Source organism: Sarcophilus harrisii, chromosome 6 (genome assembly GCF_902635505.1).
Source record: "Sarcophilus harrisii chromosome 6, mSarHar1.11, whole genome shotgun sequence".
Classification (NCBI taxonomy): domain Eukaryota; kingdom Metazoa; phylum Chordata; class Mammalia; order Dasyuromorphia; family Dasyuridae; genus Sarcophilus; species Sarcophilus harrisii.
In genome coordinates, this window is record NC_045431.1 from 163960115 (window position 1) to 163984984 (window position 24870).

The following is a 24870-nucleotide window of genomic DNA, read 5'->3' on the forward strand; positions in this document are numbered from 1 at the left end:
TTTGTTTTTGGTTTTTTGCTGAGGTAATTGGGGTAAATGACTTTCCCAGGGTCACACAGCTAGGAAATGTTAAGTGTCTGAGATCAAATTTGAACTCAGGTCCTCCTGACTTCAGGGCTGGTGCTCTATTCACTGCTTCATTTAACTGCCCCTGTGCTAAACATTTGACAATTATAATATTATTTGGAAACTTTTTACAAATATAATATTATTTGGTCTTCATAATCCAATGGATATAGATGCTATTATGATACCCATTTTATAAATAAGGAAACTGAGATCACCAAAAACATGCTTTGTTCAGGATATCACAAATACTTATTATCTAAAGCTAGATATAAATTCAGGTCTTCTCACTCCAGGTGAGGCTCTCTATTTCCTGCACCACCTAGTAGTAAATAGAGTCCTAGGATCTCCCTGCAAATGAAATAATTATAACTAGTACTTATATGATGCTATAATATTTACAAAGCACTTCTCATGTATTATCTTACTTGATCTTCACAACTCCATGATAAAAATGTTATTATTCTCATGTTTATAGATGAGGTTATTGTTTGTCCTTGTTCTCAAACAGAGTCAATGACATTATGAGGGTGATTTTGATTTGCACATAAATTGGATTTAGGCAGAGTTACACAAAGTCACCCAGTGATATCAAAGTCTAGTGGCAAGACAAAAGTCAAGACGACTACTGATGACCTGGGATGCTGGTGAGCTTGGTCTTTTGAAATTAAGGTCTCAGTTTGTCTAAGGCAATACACATTCAGTGACTAAGGGCAAAATAAGAATTGAGACAAAAGATTACCTAATTTGCCATCACAAACACTATCTGAGAAGGACCTCAAAGGTTCTGGCCAAAACAGAAAACAATTACTATTTGTACTTCCATCTTAGAGATGCATGAGTCTAGCACTTGATGAAAATCTCTTGCACTTACTTCACAATGGTTAATTGTGATATATTTTGACTAGTCCAACTTATTAGGCATTTTCAAAGGCAATTATCTACACAATTCTAAAATAAACGTTGTCTTCAAGAGAAGAATATATAGATTATACTTTAGTCACAGCCCAAACCAACTAATAAAATTCAAAAAAGTATTGTACCTGCCCAGGTAATAGCAGTTTTCTATAAAACTGATATTTCCTGACTTTCAGTGATTCTTTAGGCACTCGGGGCAGAACTGGGGATAGGTGGGGAGCAAAGGCAGCAGCAGCAGCAGCAAGACCAATGAAAATACAAATTTTATATAGTGACAGCTCCTACTGACATTTCATGCCAAGTATTTCTTTGCATTTGGGAACTCTGGAGGGGAAAAGCTTTTTCCCCCTCTCTTCAGTAGCTTTGCATTCTTCTGGTGTTTTTTTTATAACTTGGACATCTTCCCTCTTGCCTAATAATGGTGTTTGGAATCCTTTGCATACAGGACTCTTTCCCCCTCTCCAGGTTTTTAGGAGAATGTTTTGTATTAACTGTCTTTACCATGTTATCTGGGCTTAATGTTGCCATGTTATCTGAGTTAATTTGAAAATATTGTTTTTCATTTATTCATCTTTGTTTATTGGATATTATGCTTGATCAAAGGGCTGCAGCACAAGGGAGGCTCTGAGTACCTCTTTGTAACCAGCCCTTCCACTATATTTGATGTATGTAAAGTGTTTGTGTCATAATACATGGATAATAGAAATCTATACAAATGATGTGTAACATCATGCTGATAATAAATTTTAATTGATGTAAAAAAAAAGATCTAAATTATGAACTATAAAGGTTTGGTCTGGGAGTTATTCAGTGAAAGCTGAGTGATTTGGGTTTAAAGATATAGTCAAGTAGCTCTCTTTGAAACACACTGATCCTTTCAAAAGCCTGTTTTTCTCAGAACTATATTTCAAGAAATCATAAATGAAAACAGCAGATTATTAGTAAGTTGTCCCAGCTTTTTAAAAAAAAATTGATTGATTGAATGATGGATAAATACATACATATTTTTAAAAGCTAATCCCCAAACTCCAAAATATTACCAAAATATAAGAAACCAAAAATTATATTCCCGTGAACAGAGGACTCACAGGTAAAGATATGTTGCCCTACGTGGAGAGAGATAAGGAAGCAGGAGAAGGGAGAGGAAGGATGGACAGAGGAAGAAGAAGGAAAAGGAGGAGGAGGAAGAAGAAGAGGAAGAAGAGAAAAAGGAGGGAAAAGAGAAAAAAGAGGAGGAGGAGGAGAAATAGCAGCATTCCACAACTTGTGTTGAAATTGGCAGATTGAGTTCCTAGGGGACAGCTACTTCTACTCTCAGACAAGGTTTTAGAGATAACTCTCAGAGACGGGGCTTCTCTTACTGTCAGTCCTGAATGCCCAAAGCAGTAGTCCCCACTAGCAGTCATCCAATAGTCTTAATTAGTTTTTTACCAAAGGTATTTACTCAGATAACATGGTAAAGACAGTTAATACAAAACATTCTCCTAAAAACTTGGTTCACTCCTTCCCACAAATATTCACAGAATTCATGGCAGGGAGGTGAGGGAAGGAGTAGGGAATAAGCTTAAACTTGGACTGCAATAATAGTGAGACACATATGTAACAAATATGTGTGACAAAGGTTTAATTTATAGCACCTTCTAAAGCAATCCCAATAGATTTTGAAAATACCAACTACATCCAGAAAAAGCATGAAAGAAACTGAATATAAATCAACACATGTAATGTTCCCTTCTTTTTTCTGTTTTTTTTTTTTTAATCTCTTCCATGGTTTTTCTCTTTTGCTCTAATTTTTCTCTCCCAACATGATTCATAAAACAATGTGCATTAAAAATAAATAAATTTACTAGAAAAAAATAAAAATAAAATTTACAGCACCTGCTCTAGATGGATACAGATAAAGAAACTTGGGCAAATAAACATGTAATGATTTGCCCAAGGTCCCATGGACAGTGTCTAAGGAATGATTTGAAAACTCAGTTCTCCCTGACTCTTTTAAGTATAACACTCTATCCATAGGGCCACCTAGCAATCTGCAATCAAGTTATTATAGCGATATACTGAAATGGTCAAGGTTCAAACCATTCTAGCGTATTTTTTTTTTTTGGCCAAATAGCTTGGCAGAAGTTTGCATCTAGAAACTGAGCTGCTGAATTGAAGTAAATTGCCACAGCCCTAATCCACCCTTCCTTTGAGCAAAGAGCAAGAGATTGTTTCAAAATAATTTTTGTTTCAGAGCCTACTCTACTTATAATGCAGAACTTGTTATTTAACAGACTTGACTCGTGTTTATTGCACATGGTTGTCATTTTTATAGTACTGAGTATATTTTCAAGTGTAATAAAAGTAAGCCATGCTCACTGTTATGGCAAACAGCATTCCAACTCCAGATGCTTACACAGTCACAGCCTACAAAAGAGGAAATCTTATTCTGAAATGTCCATAAATCTATATATATAAAAGGAAATTTGGTATTACATTATTTATGTAATGTGCATCAAACTAGCATTCTGGTAGAAATCTAGCCGTTATCAAAAAAATGAAATGGGAAAAATATCCAAAACTTTTTTACAATATTTGTCAAGTTAATTGTTTTTATATGAGCTTATCTGATATTCGTTTTTAAATGAACATATGTGGTAATATAGAGAGCAGAGTTCCAAATTTGTCTGGAAAACCTGTTATATAACTCCCTACTTCGGGCATTAAATATCCCAGCAATCATTCCCCTCAGCCTCATTTCCAAATCCAACTTTCTGGCTACTACCTTAATTTTTTGTTGTCATTTCTTTGTCTATTAGATCAGATTAATGTTTTACTTGGCATAGAGAATCCCAGGTGAGGTTATTTTTCTCACAAATCCAGATCCCTTCCAATTCTTAAATTCTTAGAAAGCTGCTTGCGACACTGGGATTTCAAGGATCCCTCTATGTTTCAGAGACAAGACTGACTCTGGGGTTGTCTATCAACTGCGCTTCAGTGGTTTCATAATCTTTGATTGATTCCCTTTTAAAAATCCCTATCATCTTTCTATGCAAAAGTTCTCTGTCATGGTATAGAGGTTCCCCCAGGAACTCAGCAGCATCTAATCCAAACTGAACATGTATAAAAATCCCCTTTATAGTATTCCCAAATGGTCATTCAGCTTCTTCTTAAAGACCTTCAGTCCCAGTGAGGAGAACTAAAAAAAATTGTACAATTGTACAAAAATATTGTACACAATAACAGCAAGATTATGTGGTGATCAACTAGGATAGACTTAGCTCTTCTCAGCAAAGTGATGATCCAATAGACTTGAAAGGGAAAATCTATCCACATCCAGACAAAGAATCATGGAGATTGAATGCAAATTGAAGCATACTATTTTCACCTTTGTTTTGTTTTGTTTTATTTCTTTCTTGTGGTTTTTCCCTTTTATTCTGATTTTTCTTTCCCAACATGATTCACAAATATGCTAAAAATGATTGTATATGTATAACCTATATCAGATTGTTTGCTATACCAAACAATCTTGGTTATCAAGATGCTGAAAACTATCTTTATATGTAACTGAAAAAAATAACACACTATTAAAATAAAATTTTAAAAAGAAAATAAAGACCTTCAGTCCCCTAATTGAGTGGCATGGAGAACTGGGGTGGGAGTAATGTCCTAGAAAATTAATGAGTGATAGATTTGGGATTTGAACCCATGTCCTTGCCTTATTTTATAGTTGTGGAAAATGAAACTCAGAGAAGTTGAAGTCATTTGTCCATAGTTGCCCATCTCATAAATGGCAGAGACAAAATGACAACTGTCATCAGGCATCTGAAGAGTTACCATGTGAGAGAGAGAGATTTGGACCTGTTCTATTTGGCCAAAAAGGGTAGAACCAGAAGCAAGAAATATCAATGACAGAGGTCAATTTGACCTCAAAGGCATATAGTGGAGGCAAAAAGATCAACCTGCTTGTTCTGCAGCTGTTACATAATTCTTTCCTTCTCACCTTTTTATTTTGGTAATACACACCCAAATGCCTTTCCCTGTAAGATAACCTCTTACCTAGGCCCACCAGATTCTCTCCTCCTACTTTATCTTATTGACTGCCGTACCAACTTCCTTCTCCTCCTGTTCTTCCTTCTCTTTCACCTTAAGTCCAAGTCTTTCTCCTTGGTTCATGATTCTCCTTGAACTCAGATCCTTCTCCTTCAACTTCTCCTATTTTGCCTCCCCAACTTCAATCTTCTTCCCAACTGTAAAACCCTCTAACTCTTCTTCATGACTCTTTCTTCCATTCAAGTTATTCTGTATCATCTCCCACACAGAATCCAAAATGAGAATCCCAATGGAGACAAATGTTGAGTGTAATCATCCAATCTCCACAATTCATTGGTATATAGGTCTTTGAGTATCCCGCTTCTGCTATTTAACTAGGAGTGTTCTGGTTCATTTATCTAGATGGATATTACTGTAGTCAAGATAGATCATGAAGGACAAGCCATGAAGCTGCTAGAATTAATGGAAAACTCAAAATGGCTAAAACCATTCTGAGCTTTGGTATTTTGAACTGTAAAAAAAGAGAGTAGCTTAGATAAAATCTAAGGTGTCCTTGATGGATAAAACTGGTCCAAAGTTGATCTGATGAAAATATTTATTGTTATTGAGTTGCATCCAACTTTTCATGATTCCACTTGGAGTTTTCTTGCCAAAGATACTGATACTTGCCATTTCCCTCTCCAATTCATTTTACAGATGAGGAAACTAAGGCACATATGATTAAATGACTTGCCTAGAGTCACACAGTTAGTAAGTATCTAAGGCCAGATTTGAATTCAGAAAAAGAAGTCTTTCTGACTCCAGGACCATCCCTCTAACCAATGCACTACTTAGCTGATAAAAATAGTGTGTAAGAACAAATTTGTATACTAAAGAGTAAATTGGCCTCTAGTTTGCTCAAGCTACAATTCACTCCTACCCTGTTTGCCTAAGATTATACCAAAAGAGTCCAAGTAGGAAATTTTTAACTGTTTCAGATTTCAACAACAGCTACTCAAATATATATACATATATATATATATATATATATATATATATATATATATATATATATAAAGACAGTTGGCTATAGAATTGGTGTTATGGAAATGTTCTTGGCAAAATCTAATGTCTCCATGTACCAAATGGACTTTTTCTAGGCACAGAGGCATTAGAAAAGATGCCATCACCCCGCCTTATCAAGACCCATCTGCCAATTGATCTCATTCCCAAGGATTTCTGGGGAAAAAAATGCAAGGTAACATGTTTGTTGCAGCTCTCTAATCTGCTGGGGCATCATTGTTGTTCAAACATTTTTCAATCAGGTCTGAATCTTTGTGACTTCATTTGGAGTATTTTTGGCAAAGATATTAAAGTTTGGTATAACTTATTTTACAGATGAGGAAACTGAGACAAATGGGGTTAAGACTTGCCTTAGTCATACAACTAGTAAGTGACTGAGGAACTCAGGAAATAGAGCTTTCCTGACTCCTCACTCAACACTCTATTTACTGTGATTCTATCTACTTGTTCTGAAACATAGTTAATGCCCATTAAGTGCTTTCTTATTATTATGATAGAACTAGACTTAAGGGCCCAGATAATTTCTTCTGTAAATCTGAAGTATTATCAATTAGTCTCCACAAGAAATTATTGTCTCAATTCCATGGAGAAAGGATTTAATTTAAGGATTTAAAGCAAATGTACATTCATTTCACAATAAGGCAATACTCCAGGAACCTCATATATTCTCAATGTATTTTGTCCTATTCGGGAAACTGAATGGGAGGCATAAGTCCCCCAGAGTTGATCTTATGAAAATATTTGTTGTTATTGCAGCCAACTTTTTATGATTACACTTGGAGTCTTCTTGCCAAAGATACTGGAGTGGCTTGCTGTTCCCCTCTCCAGCTCATTTTACAGATAAGGAAACTGAGGCAAATTGATATTCAATCCAATACAATTCAATAAATATTCACTAAGTGTTAGTTATATGTAAGTTTCTGGAGAAGTAAAACAAAAACAAAACAATCCCTGCCCTCAAGTTGCTAAGAGTCTCCTGCAAGAAGGATGGGAATCAGAATAAGTATATGTCAATGCAAGGTAATTGGAAATGGAATGTACAGAATGACAATAAAATGTAAGCCCCCAAAGAGGAAGAAATGTCTTTTGAATAAAAAGCCTTAATGATTGGCTTAGAATAGGTTTGTTGATTAATATATAAGAAGTAGATAGGAAAGAGTAGACATTAATTCTGGGATATAGTAGCAATTAGATGCTGGTTTAAATAATATGAGTAGATTCAGACAAGGAGACCTTACAACACTGGCAATTGGGATTGTAGAATATGCAGAAAATTGTATGGTCTTAACTTTAAGATATGGGAAAATTATCCTTTTTTTGGCCTAGACTAACCAAGAGAGCTCTAGAATGGCTTGTTCACTCTTAAGGAGTTCTCTGGGTATCTGATACTGAAATAAGCATAAAAAAAGATCTCTTAGAACAGTTCCAACTCTTCTAGGCTCATACCTCCTATCTGGGGGAAGAAGAAGAGAAAGGAGAAAGGTGAAAGGGAGTGATAAACGTTTATTGAGGGTCTACTCTGTACCAGTCATTGTGCTAAAGACTTTAAAAATATCTGATTTCATCCTCACAGTCGCTGAGAGAGGTAGGCAATATTATTATCCTCATTTCACTGGATTTCACAAGGAAACTGAGGGAAACAGATGTCTGAGGCTAGATTTGAATCCATATGTTCCAAAGTTAAGAGGCAAACCTCTTTATACATCTCTAATAGCTAGATGGATAATTCAATTTATTTAACATTTGCTGTGCTAGACCCTATGCTAAAAGACAGGGATACAAGTATAAGAAAAGAAAACAGTTTCTGCCTTCAATAAGTTTACATTCTAGTAGGAGAAAACAACATATAAAAGTCGAGATAGGAAGGTTTTTCATATTGCACGTGTTTTTGGACTTTCCCAATGGATCTATCAATTAAGCTGATTTTCTCTCTTAAAAAAATTACATTCTTTATCATATGGAATAGATTTGAAGAAAGGGAAAGTCAAGGGATTCATGGGATACTATAGTTCTGTAAGAAACAGAAAACATTAATAAAATAAAAACAGTCAAAAAAAATTAAAGGACAAGGTAGGTGGAAAGGAAATAGCACACTGCAGAGACAGGAGGGGAGCTGTATGAAGGGAAGATAAGGAGGAAGCTCACCTATCAGAGCACGAGGACTCAGGATAGTGACATTGTAACTCCCCTCTTAAGGTAATTCCAAAGCCAGCTTCTAGCTATGAGCTATTTTAAAAATTAACTCCAATAATAAATTATTATCTTCTTTGAAGCTCAGTTGCTTTCCTGACTACAATTTTTTTCCTTGGATTCCCACTAAATCTTGCTTCCATCCTCTTGCAGATAATTTACATGGCAAGAAATGCCAAAGATGTTGCAGTTTCATATTATCATTTTGACTTGATGAATAAATTAGAGCCTTACCCAAACTCTTGGGCAGAGTACCTGGAGAAGTACATGTCTGGGAAAGGTAGGTCGGAATTAGCCTGAAAATTATTTTCATTCTTCAATATTTCAGGAGTTTTTTTTTAATATATATTTCTGGTGTTTTTCGTTTTTAATTTCACTTACGTTTTCCAATATTTCCAATATCTCTCACATGTCTAGAGAGGAGAAGGGTCAGAGAAATCATCCCATGTATTAGCCAAATACTGTATTTGGCTATATTCTATAACTGTAATCCCAAACCTCTGCAAAGAAAAGAAGGAGGAACATTCTCATACGACTTCAGTCGTATGAGGCCAGTTTAAGTGTATAATTATTTCTCAGCATTCAGTTTTGTTTCGCTACTGTTCTTTCCAATTATACTGTTGTGACCATTATGTAAACTGTTGTTTACATAATCTAATGTTTCAATTTGCATCAATTCATATGCCTTCCTATGCTGCTTTATATTTTTTACAGCCATCATTTTTTACACAGTGGTAATGTTCCCTTGCCATAATTCATTTAATCATCCTCCAATATACTTTGTTTCTATATATTTGCAACCACGTACACAAATATAAATGTTTGGTATATAAGGAGTGTTTCTTTTTTTTATATTGATCTGCTAGGTACATACACCTTGCAGCAGTGGAATATCCAGATCAATGCATATGGACATTTTAGTTACTTTCTTAGTATAATTCCACATGACTTTCCCGAATAGCTAGACCAATTCATAGCTCCACCAATAGTATATTTATCTTTCTATAACTCCTACAATACAATTATCCAATCTCTGTTGATATGCTGGATATGAGGCAAAACCTCAAATTTATTTCTTTATTATTAGTGATTTGGATTTTTTAACATGGTTATTATTAGTTTCCAATTCTTCATTTAAGTACTATTAGCTCACATCCTTTGACTAGGGATTGGTTTTTGCTCTTGTATAGTTATGTCAATCCCTATGTGGCTTGGTTATTAGACCCTTAGAAATATTTTCTGCAAAGAAATTTCTCCCAATCAACTGCTTCTCTTCTTTTTCTTTTTAATTTTGTTCATGTAAAAACTTTTTATTTTTTTGTAATCAAAAATGCCTATTTTACTTTTTGTGATTGCCTTTATCCCTTGCTTGATGGAGCAAGCCTAATTATATCATCTTTGGCCAGGATTATCTCCTTAGCCATATTTGTGCAAAACTCTTGATTTGATTCCCTTCTAATTTTTGTGGCACAAACTTTAATGTTCGGTTCATATAAGTATTCTTTGCTTCTTGTGGTAAACTGTGTAAAATATCGGTATAAACTTAATTTGTGACAAAGTGGTTTTCAATTTTTCCAACAAGTCTTGTCAAATAAAGAATTTTTTCCTGAGTAATTTGTAATCTCAAGTTATAAAAAAAGTATATTGGTTATTTTGTTTCATTGTTTTTCATTCTTCCTTACCTAGCCTATATCACTGATTTATATTCCTATTTTTAACTAATATAAAATAGTTTTGATGACTAGTTTGAGTTCTAGTAATATAACTAATGTTTCATAGCTACTTTCTACTCATTTCCCTTGAGTTTCAATATCTTCTACTCTTTCAAGATAATTTTGTTATTGTTTTTGACTAAATCTATAAAGTATTCACTTAATAATCTAGTTGATATATTGCTGAATTTATAAATTACTTTAGGTAGTATCATTTTACTAAATTATCATGACCCATACATAAGCACCTAATTTCTTTCCAATTATTCATGTTGTTATTTTATTGAGAAATGTTTTGTATCTGCAAAATAAAGCTTTTAGCTGTACCTTATTAAATTGATTCCCAGATAGTTTATGAATTGTATAATTACTTTGAATGAGGCTTTCATTTCTATTATTTCCTTTTAGATATTATTACCAAATGAGACCAAATTCTTGGATAGCTATAATGATATAAAAAATCTAATCAGATAGAAACATTGTTGGTTGGATGGATTCTTACAGAAATTAACTTTTCCTTTCTCTGGATTTAGTGTCTTATGGTTCCTGGTTTGCCCATGTGAAGAGCTGGTGGAATATAAAGGAAAATCATCCTATGCTTTATCTGTTCTATGAAGATATGAAAAAGGTAAAGCAGATCATGCCCCACATTATGGATAATTCCCCCTCTATATCATAGGCTTAAAAAGATTCATATCAATAGATATTTGGTCTTATGCTCTTCACTCATTCATTGACTGGGGTGCTGGTCTACCTAGCCAGAATTTGTTTCCAAGCCTCATTTTGCATACATATGTTTTACTTATAGATATTCCAATAATCTTAAGAATTTGCAAAGTTTTGACATGGGCAGTTGGAAATCTTAGCTGATTATAAGAAACTGCTTACACTCGCTCAACCTATTAAAGGTTTAAATGTAGCATGGAGGGTCTAGTCTGTTCTTCCAGAGTCAGGCTGTGGGAACCCTCAGGGTTTTAGGGGGATTCTGAAGAACATGGTAAATATCTCTTCTCTAATTTCTTCTCAGATAACACTCCCACTGGTTGTGTTCCCTCACTGTTAAGTGTCACTGACTTATGCCCAAGTTCTATTAAACCTCAACTAACTTCTACAAAGGAACATTTGCTTCAAAATATAGCAAGAACAAAAGTATAAACATTTTCCCTCAACATCTGATATCACATCTTAGTCTCTGAGGAGAATGAGTTCAAACTTTTTTACTTAATAGTATTTTATTTTTTCCAATTACATGTAAAGATAGTTTTCAACATTAGTTGAAATATTTTTCTTCCTCTCTTTTTTACCTCCCACCTCCTCAAGAGAGCCAGCAGTCTGATATAGGCTATACATGTACAGGAGGTGGAGTCAAGATGGTAGAAAGTAAACAGGTCTTTATATGTACAATCTTCTTCTTCTTCTTTTTTTTTTTTTTTTTTTTTTTTTTTTTTTTTTTTTTTTTTTTTTTTTTGCTGAGGCAATTGGGGTTAAGTGACTTGCCCAGGATCACACAACTAAGAAGTATTAAGTGTCTGGGGCTGGATTTGAACTCAGGTCTTCCTGACTTCAGGGCCGGGGCTCTATCCACTGCACCACCTAGCTGCTCTTATGTACAATCATTTTAAACATATTTTCTTATTAATCATGTTATAAAAGAAATATCAGAGCAAAGATAAGGAAGAAAAACCAAAAATTGTGAAAATAATTTGGATGAAGATGATATGAATATTCTATGGACCATCCTAAGTCTATGCCATCCTCTATGCCATCCTAAGTCTATTGGAATTGTTTGGGATCATTGTATTATTGAGAAGAGCTAAGTCTATCATAATTGATCATCATACAATCTTGCTGTTTCTGTGTACAAGGTTGTCTCAGCTCTGCTCACTTCACTCAGCATCAGTTCATGTAAGTGTTCCCAGAGTTTTCTGAAATCAGCCTGCTCATCCTTTCTTATAGGACAATAATATCCCTTTATATTCATATACCATAATTTATTCAGTTACTTCCTAACTGATAGGCATCTACAAATAATCTCAAACTTAGTTCAATCTTTACATAGCCTCATTCTCAAGGTCATATGTATACATGACATGATTGTCAGATGATTCCTCATCTCAGCTGCTGCTGCTAGACTGTGTCCCCAAGGTCACTCCATGCTCCTGTGGGCATCAATGCTGATCTGGATGCAAAGTCCAGGTGCCAGGGCCCCAGGAAACCATTTTCCCTTTACCTGAAAAAAAAGAGAGGAAAAGGACCCAGGCACATGGCAGCTTCAATGGGAAGGCCTTATGGCACAGGGTCTCACCAGATACTATCAGCAAAGACATCAAACCAAAGGCAGAGCAGCAGAAGAGACTAAGCTAAAATATCTGTATATACTCCATAGTCTCTTCTTTCATTATAGATCATTATGTCTTTCTCACAAGCATTCTTCATCTTCTCCATCAGGAGAATTTGCATAAGCATGTTGATGTACTCTGGGAATTCACCAAGTAGATAGATAGATAGATAGATAGATAGATAGATGGATGGAAGGACGGATGGACAGACAGATAGACAGATAGATAAATACCAACATAGCTTTTCAAATTGATCCCAGATTAAATTTTAGTTCAGAGACAAAAATCTTTAATGGAAAATTAATTCAACTAGATAATGCTTTATCATGAGGGACTGTTTTTTAAAATTATATAACTCATTAAGTCAAACAGAGAAGGCAAGTACATGGGTGGATAGGTTCACTAAAAGACAGAGAAGATGCATGTCTGATATATATACAATTCATAGGAGGATATGAAGAAAGAGAAGTAAAAAGAGAGAAAAACAGTATCTCTAAGTTACCCAGCCCTCAGAAAGAATATGCCCCTAGACAGAAACTAAGACAGCCATAAAGGACAACATACCTCTAAACCAGACAAAGCAAGCATGAACCAATTCCAAGTTAGCTTTAGGGAGAAAGACTATCCCCTCTGGACCACCTTTCGAAAAAGGTCTGAGGTAAATACTGAAAAATAAAGGCTCCTTCAGGCCTTTTGAGCAAGACAACAAATCATCTTTCAATCAATCAACCTCATCTGTGCTTTCTAATTTTTATATTCTCTTCCAAATCCCATAATTCATAGACATTGGTGTCTCTAATTCCCCATAGTAAGAATATAGAAGAAATTTTATTTGTTGTAGTATTACTTATTCTGCCTTTTTCTGATCTTGAAAGTATGTTTCTTTTTCACAAAAGCAAGTTAGCTTACTGCACATTAAAAAAATTGGAAAAATTAATTATATTCAAAGGTCATTTAGAAAGGAGTGAGAAAAATACTACAATAGCAGATGTTAATCTGTTAAGTGCAGCATGACTAACATTGTATCCTTTTACTGGGCCTATAGGGTTTATCTTTTTTTGGACCGAATTTATCTTAGAATTTGTTATTTATGTTTTGTTCCTCAAAACCTTTAGATGGAGTCTTCTACACATTTTGTTCCTTATTGTTAAAGCAAGGAGTTTTAATAGCCAGATCTAAAGTCAATAAGGTAGATAAACCTCTTCTTGAAGGATGAAAACAATGGAATCCAAGAGAAACAATCCAAGCTTCTCAAATTCTATTCCTTTTAAGTAGGTAGGAAGATAGCTAGGTGGCACTGTTGACAGAACAATGACTTTGAAATCAGGAAACCCTCATCTTCCTGAGTTCAAATCTGGCTTCAGATACTTGCTAGCTGTGTAGCTCTGGGCAAATCGCTTAACCCTATTTGCTCCTGTTTGCTCATCTATAAAATGAGCAGAAAAAAATGGCAAACCACTCCAGTATCTTTGCCAAGAAAACCCCAAATGGAGTCACAAAGAGTTGGACATGATTGAAATAAGTCAGCAATAGCCATCAAGGACCAATTAAATAGTGAAAAGCACCACTCAGGACCATTATTATTAATGTTTTATTTTTTTTTAAAAAGAAATAACTAGTGGAAGAATAAATAGAGCCTAGAGTTTAAAAGATCCAAGTTCAAATCCAGCCTTATATTCTTACTATCTGTGCATACTTGGAAAAGTCACTTAACTTATCTGCCTCAGGTTCCTTAACTATAAATAGTTGTATTAATAGATATTGATTAATATTAATAGTTAATCTAATAATTAATAGATAATATAGAACCTACTTCCTAACATAGTTGTGAGGATAAAATGGAGTAATACTTATATACTGCTTAGCACAGTACATAGTAAATGGCATATAAATTTTTATACCCCTCTGTGACCATCATGAGTACTGCAGTAAACTAGATACTTTTGTCATATATTGTAATAGTTTCAACTCTTAATTATGCTCCCTCAGATTCAGTCTATAAAAGATGGTCAATAGAGAGTCCTTTGTACCTTTTTTGAGCTCAGAATGTGGGGAAGTAATGATTGCCAGGATAGATTAAATAAGTCTGAATCATTCCTCATTTATAACCAGTGAACAGCTTCTATGACAGGTGAGAACAGTCTAACCTCTCCCCTTTTTTACATGTCTGATAGGCAAAATGACAGAGAAAATCAGGACTCAAGTGGAAAAAAAAAAAACACATTCATTTTCTTCCACCCCCTCTGAACAAGATCATATTTTCTGCACTTTTCCTTGGTTTTTAAGAAATGCAACAAAATCAAGTTCCCAAATAATCAGACACCTGAGTGCAGTCTCAAAGGTTCTTCTCTGTTTCCCAGAATGTCTACCCCGCCTCCATCCTTGAAAAGGAACAACTTCAAATCCTTTGCCCTGACAACGGAGTCAATTGTTTACTTAGATTTGGGCTTTGTGAGAAGAGGGGTAGAGAACTAGAAACAGATTAATTCAATTATAAGTAACTAAGTAAAGTTGATCTTACTACTCCTTTTTCTTCACTTCCCTTTACTTTGTACAGAAAGAAAAAGGAGAAAAAGAATATGAGGTTACTATGCAGAGAAATATGTAATTATTAAATATACTATGGTAGAAAAGTACTGAACTAGAGGAGCAACATAAGACTTATATTTTCAGAGCCAATATATGGATTTGACAGCAAAGTGGCACAGTATATAAAGCACAAGAAGTCTCATCTTTCCTGAGTTCAAATCCAGCCTCAAACACTACCTATGTGATTACACAAGTCACTTACCCCTGTTTGCCTCTGTTTCCTCCTCTGTAAAATGAGCTAGAGAAGGAAATGGCAAACCATTGCAATATCTTTGCCAAGAAAACTCCAAAATGGGGTCACAAAGAGTTAACTGAAACAACTAAACAACAAACAACGAAACAAGGATTTAGACAGGCAGAGGACAGAAGAGTAGGAAAGTATAAATAGTAATAGCAATACCTTTTTCTATATTGAAATATTTATGTTGTTGATGATTAAGTTCATAACAAAAAGAAAATTTATAATAAAATATAGAACTAATGTGAGATTGTTTTTAAAAACCTTACTAGACTAAATTCATGCCCTTAAATTATATATGTAACCATAGTTATGTCTATGACTCAGTTCAATATGTGATGATTATTAATTCCTAAAATAAAGAAAGAAAAGGGGGAGAAGCAAGTCATTGAAATATTCAGAGGAGAGCAGAATAAAGTCCAGAAGGGAACATAAAGAAGAGTGTCAAATTTGAAATAAGCCAAAAAATCCAAGTTGCTCAGTCATGAATCTCCAATGTATATCAATACTTCATGGAAACGCATGATTTCATCTATTTTCTGTTTTTTATAGGCAAAAAATTGTGTTTGTTGATGTTTCTCAAGTTCATAGTAATGAAATAAACACTGATAGAGAAATAAATGTGAGTGAAACAAAAAAAAAAGGACCAAGTTGTCTCTCAAGTCAAATTTCATTCCATATTTAAGAGAGCTCTAAAAATCTGGGGCAGTTTTTCTCTCCTTGTCTTGGTTCCTCATTGGCTATGTTTTAAGGATCTAATTAGAGAATAGAGAGAAGAAAAAGGAGAAAAATAACCTTGAAGAACATGACATGAAAATATTGAATTCTTCATTACAGGGGACACATAGTAGGGAGCAGTAACAATTCTCAATAATTTATAGAGGAGCAGCTCCCTTTTAAATATTAGGTGGAATGGAGCTCAAGACTATAATGAGAATAAATAGAATAGTGAAAGTCAAGGACAAGAAGGGGTTTTTCAGGTGAGGTACCTCCCTGATTCCCCAACACTAATCAGCTCGAGACTTCTGCCTAGGTTTATGATTGTCTCAAAGGTTTATTGGAAAATTGCATTTGCCTAGAGAGTATTGATTTCAATACTCTCTCTTGATTGTGGGAGATCCAATAAATTTAAGCGTCCACTGTTCTCCTCTTCCATACTCACTCCCATGTCTCAGAAGCCAGGAATTATCCTCAGAGCTTTGGCCTCTAAAAAATCAAAAATTTCTCCTGAATCTCTATCTCAGCCAACATTAATCATACCAGATTGTTATATTCACTTGTATGTCGCGGAAGCATCTCCTTCATGATGTCATGGGCCTCTGAGAATGAAGAACCAACAACAACAATCACACTAGATAAGTATTTAGTTAGCACTTAATTTTTAAAAAATAATTAGACATAGAACACACATTATAATCATCCAAACAAGCTTTTTAATATGTCTGCCATGGGCCAATCACCAGGTTGCAGATACAAAGAATAAAGTGATCCCTACCCTCAAGGAGCTAGGTAGAACAATGAAACAGTGAACATGGAGTCAGGAACACCTAAATTCAAATCCAGTCTCAGACAACTACACTTACTAGCTCTGACAAGTCATTTAGCCTGTTTGTCTTGATTTCCACATCTGTAAAATGGGGATAATAATAGAATCTTCTTCCTCAGAGTTGAGGATCAAATCAAATATCTATAAAACTCTTTGCAAACCTTAAGATGCTGTATAAATGCTAGCTATTATTATTTTAATTATAATGAAATGAAGGGAGGAGAATACAATTAAAGGCAAACCACATAAATAGCTGCAATTTTGTTTTGCTTTTTTAACAGTATTTTATTTTTCCAAATATATGTAAAGAAAATTTTCAACATTCATTTTTGTAAGACTTTGTGTTCCAAATTTTTCTCCTTCCCTTTTTTACCTCCCTCCTCCCCAAGATAGCAAGCAATCTGCTATAGTTATATATGTGCAGTCATTTTAAACATATTTCCATATTTATCATGTTGTGCAAAAAAAAAAAAAAATCAGACCAAAAGGGGAAAAAACATGAAAAAGAAAAAAATAAACAAAAAAGGAGAAAATAGTATGCTTCAATCCACATTCAGTCTCCATAGTTCTCTCTGAATGCAGATAGCATTTTCTATCCCAAATCTACTGAATTGTCTTGAATTACTACGTTGTTGAAAAGAGTCAAGTTCATCACAGATGATCATTACATAATCTTGTTGTTACATTGTACTTGTGTAATATTCTCTTGGTTCTGTTCACTTCACTCAGCTTCAGTTCATGTAAATCTTTCCAGTCTTATCTGAAATCAGTCCATTCATCATTTCTTATTGAACAATGTTCCATTATATTTCTATATCATAACTTATTCCTGAACTGATGAGCATCTATTCAATTTCTACTTCCTTTCCACTTACAAAAAAACTTCCTGAAACATTTTCATGTGGGTCCTTTCCCCTTTTTTATGATCTCTTTGGGATATAGACCAGTAGTGAGACTACTATATCAAAGGATATGCACAGTTTTATAGCTCTTTGGGCATAGTTCCAAATTGCTCTCCAGAATGGCCATTTTATAGCACAGCCAGAGGACAGATTTGAGTATATTCTCCATATCCAGCAGGAGATAAAGTAGGACTAATAAACAACATCCCACCAGCTCCAATTACTACCACCTAGCAATAAGTCTTTGAAGGGATGGAGAAGGGAAAAGACAGGGATCCCATGTATTCCTTGACCCCAACCCTCTCTTCCATCATCTTTCCCTGCCATATTCCAGAAAAAAAAAAAAAAAACAAATTCACTGAACTACTTATTATACTACCTTTTTAAAAATATCTCTCTACCCATTGGCAGAATCCTAAGAAGGAAATTGAGAAGGTGATGCAGTTCCTGGGGAAGAACCTAGATGAAGAAGTCTTGGAAAAGATCATCCATCATACCTCATTTGAAAAAATGAAAAACAATCCCTTGCTGAATTTTACAAATATATCAAGTAAAATGATGGATCACAATGTCTCCTCTCACATGCGGAAGGGTAACTATTTTCCTGAGATTTCAATGATCATTTCCATGCTCTCGTTGTTTGGTGTGGTGGGAAGAAATTGTAGTTATGATAATTGTCATCACCATCATTATTATTATAGAAGCTAGCATTTATATAGCATTTACTACATGTCACATGCTGTGCTAAGTACTTTATATCTCATTTGAGACACAACAACCCTGGGAGATATGTGTGCCATTTCCCCATTTTATAGATGAGGAAACTAAGGCAGATAGAAATTAAGGGTCTTGCCTAAAGTCGTGTGACCTTAGATTTGAACTCCTCTTTCTCCAAATCCAGCACTCTATCATCTTCCCTACCAGCTGCCTCCAGACATAATTATTCTTTTTTTCTAAGTCAATGTTTCCATGTCTTTTTCAACCCCTGTTCCATTTTGGCTTTCAGTAAAACTTACCATACTTTCCATTTAATATGAAAGAAAACATATTCTGGATTTATTGAGTTTATGCATATAAGAAAGAAAGAGACTAAGTTTCTTATATCCCTGAAGGTATATGTACTCCGGGTTGGAGGATCCTGATCCATTCAGAGTGATGACTAGATTAGTGTTTGAAGGATGGGAGGTTTTAAGATAACAAATTGAAATCTTTCATACATTCTGACCTAGATTTCTTCTTCACTAAAACGTCTTGGTTAAAGTCACATCGTGTAGATGACAATTTATGACAATCTAGATTTACAAGACAAATCAATTAAAGGCTAATTATTTGTGTTAGCCCAGAATTCTTTAAATAGCAGCTTTATAGTGCATTTCCAATATATTTTTGCTTACAAAAGTTTTATTTATGCTAGAAGATTGGTCGTTTTTCTAACATGACAGGGGAATCATGGAATCATAGAAAGAGAAACCTGGAGGAAAACTTAGAGATGATGACATAGTGCAACCCCTCCCCAAAATACAAATCCCACTTAGTATATCCTTAACAAATAATCATCCAATTCTCTGGTGAGGGAAAACTGATTCTACTTTGATGAAGTTCTAATTGGTGAAGTAGATAAAAGGTAAACGTTTTCTTGCCTATATTATTTTACACTCTCTTTTCCTATTTCAGCTTCTTTATTAAACATTTACTAGCACAACCCTTATATTACAGGGAGGCGACTTTAGCTTAACAAAAAGGAAAAAAATATATATTCCATCTATAGGTAAATATTTGTATAGAACATTACCTTTAGTCCTACTAAATTCCATCGCTTTAGTTTCAGTGCACCATTTTGGATCTTCATAGAAGGAAGGAAGGAAGGAGGAGGGAGGGAGGGAGGGAGGAAAGGAAGGAGGGAGGGAGGAGAGGGAGGGAGGGAGGAAGGAAAAGAGGAAGAGGAGGGAGGAAGGAAGGGAGGGAAGGAAGGAAGGAAGAAAGGGAGGGAGGAAGGAGGAAAGGAGGGAGGGAGGGAGGAAGGAAAGGAAGGAAGGAGGGAGGAGGGAGGGAAGGAGGAAGGAAGGAAGGAAGGAAGGAAGGAGAAGGAAGGAAGGAAGGAAGGAGAAGGAAGGAAGGAAGGAAGGAAGGAAGGAAGGAAGGAAGGAAGGAAGGAAGGAAGGAAGGAAGGAAGGAAGGAAGGAAGGAAGGAAGGAAGGAAGGAGAAGGAAGGAAGGAAGGGAGGAAGGAAGGAAGGAAGGAAGGAGAAGGAAGGAAGGGGGGGAGGAAGGAAGGAGAAGGAAGGAAGGAAGCAAGGAAGGAAGGAAGGAAGGAAGGAAGGAAGGAAGGAAGGAGAAGGAAGGAAGGAAGGAAGGAAGGGAGGGAGGGAGGAAGGGAGGAAGGGAGGGAGGGAGGAAGGAAGGAGGCATAACTTGAACTAGCCAGTTGGCTTCCAGTGGGGCAGTTCCCAGTACTCTCAGATTAAGTGAGGCAGGGTTGTGCATCGTTCCTTAATCCTCAACCTCAATCCTATCACAAGTCCTATGTAGCATCTCATGAGAACATCCAACAGAAGAGGGCAGTAGAAGGCAGCAGGGCGTCTCCTTTCTCGGCCTGTAGATGTCACTAGAAGACAACCGATAACTCTCCACCATTCAATTCTCTTCAAGGAGCTGCCCGCAGCTGCCCTTTCCCAGCCAATCAGCAAAGCAGAAGCCCTTTTGCAAATTTCCAGCCACGAAACTGACTTTCCGTGGGAAGCTTGGCGGATGCTCTGTTCCGAGCTTCTCGTTCCTCTCCGAGGATGCCCTCGCTCTCCTGCTTCTTTTTCCATCACCTCTCCCTACGCCTTGTTCTCAAAGTATTTTCTCCTGCTTCTTAACAAACTAATGAGTCAAGCCGAGCTTCCAGCTGGCCACAGAGCCGTCTTGACTTTTTGAGATAAAATTCAAGAGCTCTCCTAGAGGCAACTAATGGTGTGGTAGGGAGAGCGCTGGACCTGGAATCAAGAAAACCTGCCTTCAAATCTGGATTCAGGGAAGGAAGGAAGGAAGGAAGGAAGGAAGGAAGGAAGGAAGGAAGGAAGGGAAGGAAGGGAAGGAAGGAAGGAAGGAAGGAAGGAAGGGAAGGAAGGAAGGAAGGAAGGAAGGGAGGGAGGGAGGGAGGGAGGGAGGGAGGGAGGGAGGAAGGGAGGGAGGGAGGGAGGGAGGGAGGGAGGGAGGGAAGGAAGGAAGGAAGGAAGGAAGGAAGGAAGGAAGGAAGGAAGGATAAGGAAGGGAGGGAAGGAGGAATTCCTAATTTGCCTGCCTCAGTTTCTTCACTTACACAATGGAAATAACAATACCACTCACCTTACAACGTTGCACTGAGAATCAAATGAGGTGATATATATGCCCCGCATAAATCCTACGTTAGTTCCTAACCTATTTTTTCAGACCACACAAACAATTGTGGAGACAGAAATGACTTGGAAGTTTCGTTCTCTTTTCTGTTTTTCAGGGACTGTTGGTGACTGGAAGAATTACTTCACGGTGGCCCAAAATGAAGTATTTGATACACTGTATGAGAAGGAAATGGCCGGAAGCACACTAAAGTTCTGTACAGAGATCTAAGGTGACCTGCCTCTCAGACCCATGTTCTTGATCTCCACCTGGTGGATCCTCAGTGCCTTCCACCAGCTTCTGGCTGCCAACACCTTTTTTATTGTCTTTATCAAGTTATATATATATATATATATATATATGCCATAGCTTAAATTAAATGAAACCCACACAAAGGGCAGAATACTAAAAACTGACCATAGCCTTCCATAAAATTGTGCTAGGATTTAGTCACTTCCCGTTCAAACTTCTCTTTTACACCTTCTTCTCAGAGGCAGTTTGTTTAAAGTAGATAGCAATAGATCAAGCTCATGGATTTCTAGACAAGGCAGATTCAAATTGCTGTGAGAACTAGGTTTCTCTGGCTCTAAGTAATCTTATTTGTTCTATCACTAGGCAAATTCTTCTATATGATAACCTGTATAGGACTGCCTGCCATCTAGGGGAGGGGGTGGAGGGAGGGAGGGGAAAAGTCGGAACAGAAGCGAGTGCAAGGGATAATGCTGTAAAAAAATTTACCCAGGCATGGGTTCTCTCAATAAAAAATTATTATTATTTTTTTTAATTCTTCTATATGGCAGAAAGTATTTTTTTTTTTACCAACTCTAGCTCTTTTCCAGTACTCCCCTCTCCCCAGAACCCTATCCTCAGACCTCTATCTCATGAGAACCTGGAAGTCTTCACTCTCTATTTTGTTGTGTGTTGTTATGAAGTCTTGATCGCATGAGTTCCCTGGTGCCTGAAAAACTCCCTCCTCATTTTCAGTTCTTAGAAGGCCTCTGTGGGGATTATAATTGCCTAAGTACAATAAAAGAAACTGAGAAAAATGGGACTTTATTAAAGGGTCTATGGTACCTTCTAATGAACTGGATTTGCTTATTCCTCACAATCTGAGATGCCCCCTTCTTCCAGGAACTTAGGTTTGATACCAAAATATGCAAAAGAGGCATGCCAAAATACAGAATCTCATTGGTTGATAGACCTTGCTCTTGAGAGTCAAAAATGACATACTGGGGAGATGGGGAGGTATATGTCAAAGGTTGGATGAAACATAGGGCATCTCCACTAACTAAGTAGTCATAAGATGGTCACCTGTTCATGTTGGACAAGAGAGAATTGTCTAAAGGTACAAAAATAAATTGGAAGACTTTCCAAAGCATTAAAGCATCCACCCATGCTGATTTGAGACATGAAGTTTGAGTAAGATAGGATGGAGATACTGTAAAAGTGAGCCTTATGACTTGGTAAAGAAGTGGTGAACATTACACTAAAGTATAAGAACCTGTTTTTCCCTATATGATTCAAGTAAAATATCAAACTGATATTAATTGTTTGGAATACTGATTGGAATAGAATAGGGTTCAAATGAATTAATTTTCACACCTAACAAAGTTTAGTTCAAGTTCCTACATAACATCTTTCTTAATTCCCCTAATTTTTTAAGAGAGGTGATACAGTGATACAGTACTGGTCCTAGAATAAGGAGAATCTAAGTTTAAATCTGGTCTCAGATGCTTATTAACTGTGTGACCCTGGACAAGTTATTGAACACTGTTTGTCTCAGTTTCCTCATCTGTAAAATGAGCTGGAGAAGAAAATGGTAAAATCACTCCAAAATCTTTGCCAAGAAAATCCCAAAATGGGGTCATGAAAAGTTAAGATAAAACAACTTGACTTAACCACAAATATGTATATGTTGAATTGTCTTATACATGTACAATTATTATATGTCTTGCTCTTATATCTATATTTGTTATTATTTGCATAGGTTCTCAGAAGGAAAATATAAACTCCTTGAAAGAAAGGCCTATTTTCATTTTTATGTCTGGATTAACAATACCTAGCTTTGTGTCCTAGCTTTGCATTGCCATGAGTTGATCTAAATAATCCTGGATGAGATCCAAGATTCTTCCTTTAAACCTCAGCTATCCCAGAGCTGATCTAATAGCTGCTTACTTCTCATTCCTAGAGATTTGAAAATCTTCAGCTTCCAGAAATTCACTCATGACATTCCTTTCAGACTGAGTTTCTTTTTCTAAAACAAGTTTTTAAGAGATAAATTGAAACTATTTCATCAGGTACCAGGGTTCAGTCTCTATATAGATGATGCACAGATTTAATATCCAGCCCTTCCTTGTCTCCTGAACTACAAGTCAGCATAACTATCTTGTTGTCGGGTGTTTTCCTTTCTAGCTTGACAATATCTCTCATACCTGGTCTCTCACCCTAGGTCAGACCATCACCTCTTGACTGGACAATTGCAATAGTCTCTTCATGGGGATGCTCATCAGTTGGCTGAATAAATTGTGGGATGTGATTATGATAGAGTATTATTATCCAATGGGGAATGATGAGAGGATGCTCAGAAAAACAACTGAAAATTCCTGCATGAATCAAGCAAAGTGAAATATATTGTGTACAAAGTAATAGGAAAGTCTGTGAATGACTTTGCTATTCTCCACAATACAATGATCCACAACTACTCTGAAGGACTTATGATGAAAAAAATCATATCCATATCCAGAGAAAGAACTGATTGTGTCTGAATACAGATTGAAGCATACTCTCTCTTTTTTTAATCTTATTTTTCTTGAGGGATTTTTGGGGGGAGTAAAATATATGTTTTCTTTCATAACATGACTTTTGTGGAAATGTTTTGCATAACTTCATATGTGCTTTCCTAATGGGGGTTAGGAGCAGGAATAAGGAAGAAAATCTAGAACTCAAAGTTTTAAAAACAAATGTAAAAAATCGTTTTAAATGTAAACGGGGAAAAATTAAAATATTAAATGGTATCTCCCTACTAGAGTCCTTACCTAATCCAACCATCTTCACTCAACTGCCAAAGTTATAGCTTAAGTCTGTTCTTGTAAATCCCCCTACTCAATAAACTTCTGTGATTCTCTGTTGCCTTGCAGACAAAATATAACCTCTTCTGTTGAACATTTAAAGCTCTTCATAATTTAGACCCTTTCTACCCTTCCAGTTTTCTTACATGTCTTCATCTCTACACATTCTCCAGTTCACTCACTTCCTTGTTTTTCCTCAAACATAACATTTATCAAACTCTACTGTATACTGGACACCATGCAAACCTAAGATTAAAAAGAATGTGATTGTAAAGGCTTTTTAATATCCAACAATTTCAGATTCCTTGGCCACCCTGAGGCAGTTAGATGGGACTGTGAAGAAAGTCCTAAATCTAAAGTAGAAAGTTGTTCAGTCATTTCAGTGGTGTCCACTCTTCATGACCCCATTTGGGTTTTCTTAGCAAAAATGCATAATTTACCATTTCCTTCTCCAATTGGGTTAAGTGACTTGCTTAGTTACACAGCTTGTAAGTGTCTGAGACCAGATTTTAACTCAGTAAGATGAGTCTTCCTGACTCCAGACCTGGCACTCTACCCACTGAGCCGCCTATCTGCCCTTAGGGAGTCAAGAAGACCTGAGTTCAATCATTCTAAAACACAAGCTAGGTGACCTTGAACAAGTCACTTATCTTATGTTTGCCACAGTTCCCTCATTTCTAAAATAAAATGGAGATAAGAGCACCTGCTTTCCAGGGTTTCTGTGAGGATAAAATGAGATATCAGTAAAGGAATTAACAGTCCCTGAAATATAGTAGCACTTAATATAAATAGTAGTTCCCTTCCCCTTCCCTCTGTTGGCTGAGGGATAATTCAAGATTAGAAATC

The 24870-nt window shown here is 36.0% G+C and overlaps 1 protein-coding gene across 2 annotated transcripts in view; it reads left to right on the plus strand.

The window, feature by feature from the left end:
* Positions 1-23602, plus strand: part of LOC100927717 (sulfotransferase family cytosolic 1B member 1-like) — a 35005-nt gene extending 11403 nt beyond the window's left edge. For both annotated transcript variants that reach the window (XM_031941903.1, XM_031941904.1), the window contains 6 exons: positions 6159-6256; positions 8425-8551; positions 10517-10611; positions 18009-18189; positions 21075-21188; positions 23406-23602. In XM_031941903.1, coding sequence (XP_031797763.1) covers positions 6159-6256; positions 8425-8551; positions 10517-10611; positions 18009-18189; positions 21075-21187 — 614 coding nt within the window. In that variant the 3' untranslated portion in view covers position 21188; positions 23406-23602. The remainder of the gene's footprint in view (positions 1-6158; positions 6257-8424; positions 8552-10516; positions 10612-18008; positions 18190-21074; positions 21189-23405) is intronic.
* Positions 23603-24870: the final 1268 nt, after the last annotated feature.